The 12,518-nt window shown below is 37.8% G+C and overlaps 1 protein-coding gene across 6 annotated transcripts in view; it reads left to right on the forward strand.

The window, feature by feature from the left end:
- The first annotated feature begins 6,502 nt into the window (after positions 1 to 6,502).
- BANK1 (B cell scaffold protein with ankyrin repeats 1) overlaps positions 6,503 to 12,518 on the forward strand; it is a 325,608-nt gene continuing 319,592 nt past the window's right edge. For 5 of the 6 annotated variants that reach the window (XR_005019889.1, XM_036851932.1, XM_036851934.1 and 2 more), the window contains exon 1: positions 6,751 to 6,957. Coding sequence is in view for 4 of the 6 variants with exons in the window: in XM_036851932.1 (XP_036707827.1) it covers positions 6,888 to 6,957 (70 nt within the window). In the remaining 2 variants the exon portion in view is untranslated. Of the gene's footprint in view, positions 6,563 to 6,750; positions 6,958 to 12,518 lie in introns of those variants that run through there. The other variant, XM_036851937.1, reaches the window with a different exon arrangement.

Below are 12,518 nucleotides of genomic sequence, written 5' to 3' on the forward strand. Positions count from 1 at the left end.
AAAATAGTTTCATTGCACCAAGGAGCACTTGCCTTTTCCTGAACTGAGCTTACCTTTGAGATTATATTTAATTATTTTAAATTGGTCAGGCATGGGGATAATTGATCCTCAGGGAGAGTTTTCCTCTCTATAAGGCTAAGCTAACCTTCCTATGCATGCCCTAATCTTCTAAATATCCCAAATAACCCAGTGCCTGCTCTATAATAATATTATATTTTCTCTATTATAATGTTGGAATACTCTATACTTTATTACAATTTCTATTATTTGTCTTATGGAACACACTCTAAGAATAGAAATTATGACATATAGTAGGTACTCAATATATAGTTGCTGACTGACTGGATAATAATCCATTATAATTGTTTTGAATATTCACTTTATTTTTCAAATTCCTTAGTGCTATTTCATGACAAGTATTCACTGTGCCTATAAAACAAAATTCTTTTATTTTTAAGTTGAATTTTTGTTAACTTAATTATTATACTAATAGGATAATTTTATGAGTTATATACTTTAGCATATGAAATGTCCATCATTTATATATCATTATTAGAATATTATACACATAGAAGATGCTCAGTATGTATTTATAGAGTGAAAAATAACTTTTATTTTTAATCTTAAATTTTTTAATTTATTTTCTTCTATTTGAGTTACTTTCAATATTACTTTCAGTAATTTCCAAAATAAAAGGCAGATTTTTTTTTTCAGTAGGAAACAAATGTAAGAAAACTTATGCAAAATATTTGCAGTGGCACAAGACTAAATATATTTCTTAGATCCCTCAGCAAAATTTTTCAGAGTGCTCTCCCATTCACATCTCTAGCCATTAGACAAATTTATCATACCCCTAACTTCCTCTGTTTCTGTGGCTATTCAAGCAGCCTCCAGGGAGGTAGCTATACCCGTGACTTAAACTCTTATCTATCTTTTCTCAATATAGTTTTCAACATCCCTCTCCTATGTATATTTGACCTAGAGTCACAAAGAAATCACCCCTTAATAATGTCTTCTCTTTCCTTCAAAAGCATACATGATGTTTTGGATTCCAGGAGATCTTAATGAAGAAATATTTTCCATTGATCCCAATAAGGATGGCCTGAGATTTCCCATAGCTATTCTCAAAGGCTTGGGATCCATGAACTCTACTTGAGGTCTAGCAAGAGAATGTAGAGCCTGTGACATTGAGAGCCCTCTGTCCTGAAATCTCAGATGACTCATGAGGGCAGAAGTCCTCCATGGCTGTCCTCTTAAAAAGATGAATTGGGAACACACAGCTGGTCTCTCGGGAGGTGGGGAATGCACTAGCCACAGGAAAGGAGCAAAATGAACTCTCAGAAGATCTACAATTCTCTTGGTATTGGTTTCATGGCACCAACATTTCTGTTATTTGCTTTTGGAAAATGAAAACTCAATATTTTGGTGAGAATTCTCACCATAAAATGCCATTTTCTATTCTGATATCCCTTTTTAGCTCTTTGTAGAGTCAGTTATGTTAACTGCTTTTTCTTCTCTGAATGAGTGTTTCAGACATTGATTGCAATGACTTGCTTTTCACATCATAATCCAAGATGATAGGGACTTTAGCAGGAAACTTACTTCACTTCCCTCAAATAAATGTCTGCATTATCTTCTCTTCTAAACTGTTAACAGGCTATTCACTGCCCTCTGAAATTGTGTGGTAGATGTGGGAAATACCTTCTATATGCTCTTCTAATTTTTGGACGGTGTCAGGGGGCACAATTCTTAGAACCTGCCCTAAGCACACTAATAGCTAGTTACACCATTGGCTGAAACATTATCTTTGCTTCTTTCCCTGTTGAAATTTGCTTCCAAACCACCTCCTGTTGTTGTCTTCTAGTTCCAAACTCCCAAATTCAATGTTTCTTTACTATGATTTATTTATAACAGAAACTGCCCCAATAATCACATTACTTACAAGAATATCCTTGACCCATCCAATTGTCCAAAGGTATTTTTCAATTACTATAGAACCATTTAGTATTACTTTATCCGATACAACTCTCCACACAATATCTAGAAGCACAGTATCTAGAAGGCAGACTTTTTGAAAGCAAGGGCTGTATCTTTTCATCACTGTATGTCCAGTGTCCAGCACTGTATCTTGGATATGGTAAGCACTTACAAAAATCTCTTTGAATGACTTAATAAATGAATAAATAAATGAATAATGAAAATGTGAAGAACAATGTCTCCTTTTATCAATCCTGTAGATTGAAGCTAACAGGTTCAGCTATTGAGAGACCTGTGGTGAGTTAGGTGCTAAGGAAAACATTATAAGTAGGGTACGGAGTGGACTGAAAACCTTATCTAATCAATAATTATAGGGTAAACACAGAAGCAAATTATCAGAGTTCTCAAAGAAAGCCAAAACAACCAAAAAGAGAAATAGAGAATTTTAGAATTTTTTACTTTTAAACATTTTATAGTATTGTTTCTTAAAACTCAGATATAGTAATCAAGCTCCATTCCAGCAAACTCACTTTCACTTGTTAGCACAGGCAGGGGTGAGGATGGGCGGGGGTGGGTGTGGTGGTATCAGCCAAGGTATAAGCAGAAAACAACTTGGTTAGTTCCACAAGTCATCCTCAATTGAACAGAAAAGTGAAGATTCAGCACATCTACTCAACCAAGAAAAGAAACAAGCACATGATGCAAACAGCCCTGAAGGAAGGCATATCAAAGAGCTACCACATCCACCAATTAACAGTGAAATATTACTCCATAGGGACTTAGTAAATTAATGCTAAAGGGAATTGAATATTCTTTAATATATGTTCATTTAGAAGAATGTAAAATTTTTTCCTTATTAATGAATATCTCCAAACACTCAATTTATCACCGTAGGTTGGTGTCAGTTTTCTGTTGCTACTCTAACAAATTACCACAAACTTAGTAGCTTAAAACAACACTAATTTATTATCCTACAGTTTGGGAGGTCAGAAGTTCAAATTCAGTCTCACTGGGCTAAAAGACAGGCGTCAGCAGAGCTGGTTCCTTTTGGAGGTTCTATAGGGGAATCTATTTCCTTGCCTTTTCCAGCTTCTAGAGGAGACGTACATTCCTTGGCTTGTGGCCCCTTCCTCACATTATTCAAAGCACATTACTCCAATCTCTGCTTCCTCATCCTGTCTCTTCTCTGACTTTCCTGCCTCCATCTTATAAGTGCTCTTGTAATTACATTGGCTCACCTGGGTAATCCAGGCTACTGTTCCCATCTCAGTATCCTTAACTTAATTCCACCTTCCATGGAATGTAAGGTAATAAATACACAGGTTCTGGGGATTAATATGTGGACATCTTTAGGGGGCCCATCACGCAATTAGATTAGTATGAAAGAAGTCGGTTAAATGTGAGGAAGGATAAGAAAATGAAGAAAGCCTCCCAGTAACAACAACAAAGAAAGTATTATTGCTAGGAAATTCCTTCATACCTTCCTAGTATTTGGTCTAGTTTTGAACTAGAAAATAAGACGTATAATAACACTCTATAAGAATAATATAATTCAGTGTCTAAAGATATGGACATGTCCTTCAAGAGGAAAATTCTCCAATAATAAATAGCCATGAAGAAGCAAAGTACTCTTTCACTCTTTCACTTTTACAATAGTTTGCTGCATTAGGAAAGAACCCGTTTTGTTCTTTAAAGGGATCCAGAATCTAAAAGTAGAAATGAAACCAGCAGAATTAGCAAAAGCATCCAGTCTGCAAGGGCACAAGAAATCAGCCACGGCAATTGCAACAGGGCAACAGCCAAAACAGCTGTTATTGTTATTATCAGATATCCAGTTATTGGAACATAGCATCAGCGTGAGACCCTTGTAATTTCTACCGAGTAGAGCAATAATACTGAGGCTGTCAATATGCTGCTAGAGAAAAAGAATGCAAGGGAAGAAAATCAATGGATCCAAGAGTTTGATATATTGAGAAACTAGAAACCAACTGTGGCTAGCATTTTTTGTCATTCTGTAACAGAGGAAAAATCAGAAACCTGCGATTACACGCTGCTGGTAGCATTCTGCCTGAAAAAGCATCTCAGTGTGAGAATTACTAAGTGCCTCTTCCCTGAGAACAAGTGTGAACCAAGAGATAACCCAGCATTTCAGACAGTATCATTTCCTTAGGGGAGAAAGTAGGGGGAAAATAAAGTCAACTGTGACTAAAGATGTGTTTGACACTAAGAAACAAGACCAAAATGAGTGAAAACATTTCTAAAATATCTTTTCGTAAATGCATAGGCAAAGTTAGAATACATGTAAGACTTAGGTCACGGCCTCTGTGTGTGTGATCTCCACACATTTTCTTTTCTTTGTGAAAACAATGTCTACATAGTCTCAACCAATAGTGCCAATATTGTAATGAATTATGAGTACGGTTCATGCCTATTTTTAAGGAGATAGATGTTCATTTCTATGAGATTTTTGCTCTGTGGGAAAGTGAGTAGGAAAACAAAAGCAATTTTTTGATATGTATATGTATAACCTTGCCTATGATGTCCATGTAATTTTTAGCAATAACTTTATGTGACCTTAAAAGGAAGAGAAGGCTTGTAACTAAGAGGGAAGGCTATAGGGTCAGATCTGGGATTGAATTCCAGCTCTGTCACTTAAAACTTTTAAAACCCAGATTCCTCATTTGTAAAATATAGTTAAAGCTACATTGTTTTGAGAACCAACTGACATGAACACTGTGAAACGCTTACATAATGCTTGGCACATAGAATACTTAAAACAAAACAGAGTAGCTGTTAACAGCCACATTAATAAAACAAGAGTGAACGAATAAGTAAAGGGGCTAAGCTGTTACCTCATACCTTTTGAACAAGAGCTATGTTCTCATTCCGTACCTGAAACAAAAACAAACCTAGAATAATTTTTGAACTTTAGTAGAAGATTTTTAAAGATTTTCTAGCACAAAGTCTTAACCAATGAAGTAGTTTTAAAAAACAGCCCATAATTTTAAACACATTTTTGTTTTCATTTTTCCATTTACCAGGATCATATGGATATAAATTGTGGAAGTGAGCACCTGAAAACGTACTTAATCAATTATTATATGTACTGTAAGTCTTCTATGTGTATTAGAGGAGATGGCGTCATAAAATTGTATAGCTGGCAGAGACTCGAATATAATTATTCCAGTTTCCTCATTTAGCTGAGATCATGCAAGGCTCAGAAATACTGAGAATTGCCCCGCTTGTCCAGATAGCGAGGTGGAGAGTCCAGATGGCACCCGCAGCCTTCTGACTTCCGGTCGGGGGTTCTTCAGACATGTGACAGATACAGTTTGCTATCTAAAGACTATCCTTCTTTGCAAATCCTTGTGTGCAGGGAGGGAATGAGCATTGTGTTATTTCCGTAGAACAAACTGGGATGCCTTTGAAGATGTGGAGCGTAACAGGGGAGCAGGAGCTGGAATGTGTGTATCACTTTCTCCTCAAAATCTTTGTCAAAGTATCTTTTGTGAAGAAGATACATCACTTAGGGCATTGTCTCCCCAATGGATTGGTTTAAGAAGACTTATGCTTTCCTGAGAACTGAATTCCTGGAACTATTGACCAAGAGTTTATATGCACCCTGCAATCCAAACCCTCTCTGTCTTTACCTTATTGTACTGCGGTCTGTTGGTAAACAGGCATTTGTAGAAGACAGTAAACAGGTCAATATGATATTATTTCATAAATTAGCTAAAATCTTTTGCTCCATTGTTTCAAATACAGGAAATCAACTTAAAGTTAATAATGAGGTTAAAGGAACAATTGGAAAGCGGATAAAGATACCTATAATAGTTTTCAAAATTTGCTGACACTTCTCCAAGTTTACTTCATTATGGTATAAAATGTAAAAAAGTACAGTTATGTGAAAAAAAAGTTTAACATTTTGATACTTTGATAGTTGATTTTATAAAAAAGACTTTGTGAGATAAATAATTGCTCGCAAGCCTCCCTCCTAGATTTCTTTTCTAAAAAAGAGGGAGAGGGACATTTAGGCATGAACGATTACCAAAACTTCAAATTGATCTTCAAAAATATTTTTAACTTCAGAACGTAAATTACTAATTTAGAGATCCTTGAGAGAAGAAGGGACATTTATTTTAAGGCTCTGGGGGAAACTCTTGAGTATTTCACAGTCTTTAAAGCAAACAAGCAAACAAACAAACAAAGGACCTATTTAGATCCATCACTTATTTTTTTTTTTTTTTACTAGGCCCGGTTCTGACTTGGAGCAGGAGTAGGAAATAAATTTTACATAGGATTTAAAAATCATTTTATAATTTATGGCTCTAGCTTAAATTTCTGGGCAAAATGCAATATCAGAAACAAACAGTAAACCAACCAAAAAAACCCTCCAAACAAACAAAAAAAAACCCAACTATGTATCTACATCTACATCTTTATACCTTTACTGATACATCCATATCTGTATGTCTGTATCTCTTAGTCCCCTTTTCCAGCAAGTGTCTACTTCTGGTATCCCTGTTCCTGGAAGTGGGAGCATCGTGGAAGCCCTTGAATGGCACAAGAAGGGCTACAGGAACAGGTAACCTAGCTCTAAAAACGCCCTGAGTGAAAAGATGAGGCGGGAACAGGACCAGAGAATCTCAGGAGAAACCAAAGCGGCCTAAAAAGGAGGCCCGAGCAAGCCCTTGAGCAGTTTCACTTCCGCGGGGCGCCCAGCGTCGCGAGCCCTCGCCCTGCGGCCCGCGCCCCGGGGCTGCGTTTCCGGGACCTCGGCCGCAGCCGCCGCGGTGGGAAGCGGGCTGAGGACGGTCGGGGGCCCGGAGACCAGCTCGCGGAGAACCTCAGACCGGGAGAGGCCGGGCTCGGCGGGCACCTGTCCAGGCGCCCGGGCTTCAGCGGCCGCGATGCTGCCAGCAGCGCCGGGCCGGGCGGGCGGGAGTCGGGAATGGCCCGCAGGCGGCCCAGCGCCCCGAGGTGGGTGTGCGCGCGGCCGGGCGGCCGGAGGGAGGCCAGCCCGCCCCGGGGTCGCGCGGAGACTGTGCGCCTCGCGGCCGCGGGACCACGGCTGCCGCTCCGCCGCGCAGCCGGCTTCTGTCGCGGGCTCCTTGCCGGGGAACCGGGACGCGACGCGGTGGGAGCGCTCCTTGAGTCTGGGCGGCGTGCCACCGCCGGTGCCGCATTTTCTGAGTAGCTGGAACTTTCCAGAGCACCCGGGACAGGCTCCTCTAGTTTCTAAAATCAGCTTGGAACGTGTTTTAGAGTTATGCATCAGCCTAAAAATTCTGTCAACATGGCAAAACTGCCCTTTGGTAGCATCGCCCGTTTACCTGCCGGGTCTCCCAAAATCCAATCCGGTAAATTTGGCCGTGACCTGCTAATTAGACAGGTTACTTTCTGTAAAAACTCTTCGAAACACAGATTTTCTTAACTTGTTGAAAGGAAAAGCAGTCCGTTCGGTTGAATACATAAATGCATTTACGGGTCAAACGGAAGTTAAGGCACTTGTTTTCATTCCTTTTTGAAGTAATTCAAATGCATTTGTGAATTGTATAATGATTATAAAAAGTGTTCAGTTTTGAAAATTAAAAAGAAAAGGCTTCACTTGGATATTAAGATTACTGGAGATGTTCACACTGAGATATGCGATAAGAAAATCTGAGTGAAATTCTGTTAATTTGCTGAATGGAGTTTCTCATAGCTTATTAGCATTTTGTTAAGTAATGAAATTATGGCTTTAGCTGTTTCTCTTGGCAAGTGTTTTTTTTCATATATAAATTTTAAAAGACTGCTTTTCAGTTAAAATGGGGGTATTTGTGGCAATGGAAATGACAAGAAAGGAATTACATCTTAATCCTTCAGTAAATAAACCAGCCATGTCTTTTGAACCTTGAGCAGGTTAGTTCTTTTGTAATTTCAATTGAACAATTTAGTTAAATAGAATCAGCTACAATTTGTTTCAAACTTCTAGATTGAGCACTTTAGCCAGAACATGACTATTACTTCACTTAATACTCAAGTAATACTTTGAGGTATTTGCTATTGTGAATAATGCTGGAGTGATGTGAACCAACTTTTGTCTCATCCTGAGTATTCCTTTTCCTCCCATGCATTTCCCCCCATCTCCTTTGGTTCTTCCAATATGGTATTTATTACTTGCTTCATTTGCCTCCTCATTTGGCTCAGCTAATGACACTTTTCTTATACTGAGCTATCTTTTTGTTATTAACCCATGCCATTCCTAGATGTGAATAGTATTCTAAAAGAACTAGTTCTGATTAATCCTTTTTTTTTTAAATGGATACCTTTCCGTGTGACCTCTGTCTCTGCTTTGGGCAAGTGTCTCCACAGAATCTTAGACTTTGGCTTGATGTGACACATTAAGGGTCAGTTAGTCCAACTGCCTCATTTTAGACATGAGAAAACTGAGACTCAGGGAGTGATTTGCCCACAGTCCCATAACCAGTAACTATTTGAAGATCCCATTCATCATTTCACCGACAATCTTTACCTACCCACCCCCAAGACTTGTGTAGTAATATGAGTGTAAAATGGGCAAACACAGTTTAAAGTGGTAAATACACTTTCATGCTTATGAAGATTATATTTCTAGCATTAGGTGTATTGTGTATTTGTAATGACAATATCTTGTGTTTACTGCCATCAGAGAAATCTATGAGTGTCCAACTTGTCCTTTAATGGAAGCAGAAAAGATACGATACCCAGAACTAAGACAGTGTGAAAATGATGCACGGTGGTGAAAATTCCATTTAGACTTTATTTTCTGGCTTATGTTTAACTAGATACTGTCCACTAATGTCCAAAAGAGAAATTCCTTCTTTGTTTTATTCCAAAATTAATGATTGTTTAAATTTAAACTGCTACCTTCAATAAGGACTGTTTATTATAAAGCACAGATTGCTCCCTACCCTGTAGTTTTTGTATTTTTTATTAATATTATTTGATGCCTCTGATGAAGAGAGAGATCAGTTGTTAGGTTAAAAGCAGAAAGCATCTGTCCTGTCTCACATCTTAATATGTTAACTTTCTAAATGTTGAACATTAACATTCTGAAAACTGTGGTCTGATGGACTGCATCTTTGCTTGTGAGAAACATGGTTTGTCTAAGTCTTTCCTTTGTGTCCTAAAGTTCTTGAAGATTTGAAGCTTTTTACTCTGACTACAGTCTTCCAACATAGCCAACAACCTAGATTTCTCCTACCAGGGAAATACCCTTATTTAACTCTAATGACTGGTAAAACTTGCTTTCTTCAGACCAGTGAGAAAGGTTCTGATAAGCTTACTTATGCTGAGATTTTAAAGAGAGGTAGCTCTCTCAGGGCCTTTTTACTTTAATATGGGATAATTCTGTAATATTTACTTGCTTAGGATTTCAGGCATACACAACAGCATACTGGGCGTCGTACTTGGGGTAGCAGAGGGACCTTTTTTTCCACATGTATCTGAACACGTGCTATAGGTGATCATGCCCTACTTATGATGGCCTCTGGGCTCAGACTGCTTCAAATCCAGTCCAACTTCATTGCATATCTGCTTTGTGATCTTGTATAAATAAATAAATCTGTCATTATCCCAACTGGTCCATTAAAAAAGCAAAAGTGGGTACAAAGCAACATTTATTTGAAAGAATGTTTTTGAGGATTAAAGGAGAAAATGAATGTGAAGTGCTTTTCAGGGTGCCATAGCAAAGAGTAATTGCTTGATACGTGTTAGTTATTGTTTTACTTCCTTGGTCATTGATCAATAGTGTCATATTTACATGTAAAAGATAGAGTTCTTATTGAGAAACTGCCTCATGCTGACTTGGGGAAAAACTTAAAAGAATGAAGCCATCAAACTCCCACACCAAAAAAGTTTGGGAGTGTGACTTCCTGTAGTAAGATAGTGTCATAATCTTGGGGAAATAGTGTGGTTAATAGTTCTGAGAGGAGAAAAAAAAGGAATCCACAATGAGAATAGCTAAGGATAGATGGATTAAAAGGGTTTAAACTAGGGCAGTTACAGGAAAGAATAAAATGGGAATTTAAGAGGACAAAATGAGAGTGTGTTTTATTTCCCCATATCACAGAGTACCAATTGTGACCCAAGTAAAAAAAAAAAATGTATGTGAAAAAAATAAGCATCAAACATAAAATTGTGGGATACCTCATCGAATTATAAGAAGATGGAAGATCTATTTTACCAAAATATTTACTGTTGGGTTAAAAAAAAATCCAATGTAAAGAATATCATTCCTGCCAAATATAAATCACATGTTTTGAGAATGTAAATGGCTGTTACCCGATCATCTAAGTTACAGTTGCTATTTTATTACTTTCTTTATAAATTATAGAATATCTTATAGTAATTTTGGAGACAACTATGAAATAAGAATAGGAAGGATAAACATTCTGGAAGTTATTATTTAAAAATAAGTTATTATATGGCCTTGTAATTCTTTCCTGTTTTAAATATAAAGAATGGTATCTAAGTTTTACTGCAGACACTGAAATAGTCCAGGTGGTGAAAATAACAGATATTGTATGGAATTATACCCTCCTGTATTTATTTTTGACTCAGAGAAAAATAATGAGCCTTTTAGACCTTTACCACTGAACAGAAATATCTTTGTTGCTTCCAAGTGCTCCAAATTGAGATAATCCAGAAAGACCACTTCCCTTTGTAATCATGAGAAGTAATTCATCATTGCCTTGTGGTCTTTTATAAGATTTTCTTTGCTCCAGGTTATTAAAGTAAGTTTTGTTTTATCATATTAACTATGTGCCATATTTTCCTTTCTTTTAAGCTCCTGTACCTCTTTTCCATATTAGTAATTCTCATTGCTTCATGTTTTATGTGTTCCATTTTATAAGGAAGACATACTGAAAAGTGTAAGAACAGTTCCTGACTTAGAATTTCATTTGCCTGATTTCGTTTGGTCATGATCTACGCTGAGGTGTAAACCTCATCCTTTGGTCAGGATCAATATCCTCATTCCCTTTTTGTTTGAATTTATCCGTAGGATCATGTCTAACTTTCAGAAGAAAACATAGTGTCAGACCACTTGAAATTTTGGCCTTCTTTTAATAGCTACCATTTATTACGTTTCTACTTTGAATTCATATTATATGGATATCCCATTACCTTGATAGGTGAGAGCATCAGAGGATTAGCATCTACTTTGGACAAGAAGTTATATTGTTCCATATAATCATATGAAAACATTTAATAATTCATTGTGTTCTTTCATGTCCTAAAAATACTTTTCTAAACTTTTAATTTTTTTTTAGGGGCTGGGGTGGAGGGTGAAACACCAACATCAAAGATACGGAGAAACAAATCATATCAAAGTGGTAGGATTCTATAAAATCATGGAACTGGAATGACGCATTGTAGAGCGGGGGCCCCAACCCCCAGGCCGTGGGCCGCTAGTGGTCCGCAGCCTGTTAGGAACTGGCCCACACAGCAGGAGGCGAGCGACAGGCGAGCAAGGGAAACTTCACCTGCCTCCCCATCACTCGCATTACAGCCTGGACCACCCTGCCCCCCGCCCAGCCAGTGGAAAAATTGCCTTCCACGAAACCGGTCCCTGGTGCCAAAAAGTTTGGGGACCACTGTTGTAGAGTATTTCTTGTGACTGTATGAAGAATCCCTAAAATTTATACATTTTCTACATTGGCCAATCACATTTTATTTAGATTTAGTAGAGCCATGTAATTAAAAAATCTCAGGAGACAACTACAGGTTTAATACAGTTCGTGAACTATTGGGTCACAATTGGGAAAGTGAGTGAGGTAAAACTGAAGCAAAAATCTACTTTGATTTCAATTAAGGAGATAATTTCCTTTATTTCCTCATTACTTTTCAGTAAGAGTTTAGAACTTTCACTACTCCAGGCACTTCTCTGTAGACCAGAGGACCAGAAACCCTTCCTTTATCATATCCTGTCCATCCATACCTATGTAAAATGGGTAGAACCATGGATAGCCCAGATTCTTGAAGCAGTTACTTTGGCCAAGAATAGGCACTTGATTCAAAGGCAGACAGTCCCTGGACTGCTTAATGACCAGTGATGTGTGTTGTCTGGCACACACATTTAAAGATCTGTTGGACTCAACAAAGCCCTTCTTTCAAACAAGAGATAATGAGACTGTTGTCAGTGGAAGGTCGATGTTTGATGATATACAGTAGAGGATGACAGCTAGTTGACTCATGTGCAAGGTGGATAATTAGAAAGAAGACGAGAAGAGATAATTAAGGAGGACTGAAAGACAGAGGGAGGAGTCTTAGTTTCTGATTTTCCATTTCCAGGCCAAGTTAAGACCCAGCTGCACTTGTTGTTCTGATATTGTCTGTTCATGAAATGCCTGTGGTGTCCTTGCAGTGACCTTCTCTTTACATGGACTAATTTGAATGAGTTTCTCTTCTTTGGAGGAAAAAAAGAGTTTGGCTTAGAATACCTTTATTTCTCAAACACTGCCACTCCTGTTCACATAAGCTTCTCCTCTTTTAGAAAGTTGTTATTATTGTTAAAGTGA

This window comes from Balaenoptera musculus, chromosome 5 (assembly GCF_009873245.2).
Source record: "Balaenoptera musculus isolate JJ_BM4_2016_0621 chromosome 5, mBalMus1.pri.v3, whole genome shotgun sequence".
Lineage (NCBI taxonomy): Eukaryota > Metazoa > Chordata > Mammalia > Artiodactyla > Balaenopteridae > Balaenoptera > Balaenoptera musculus.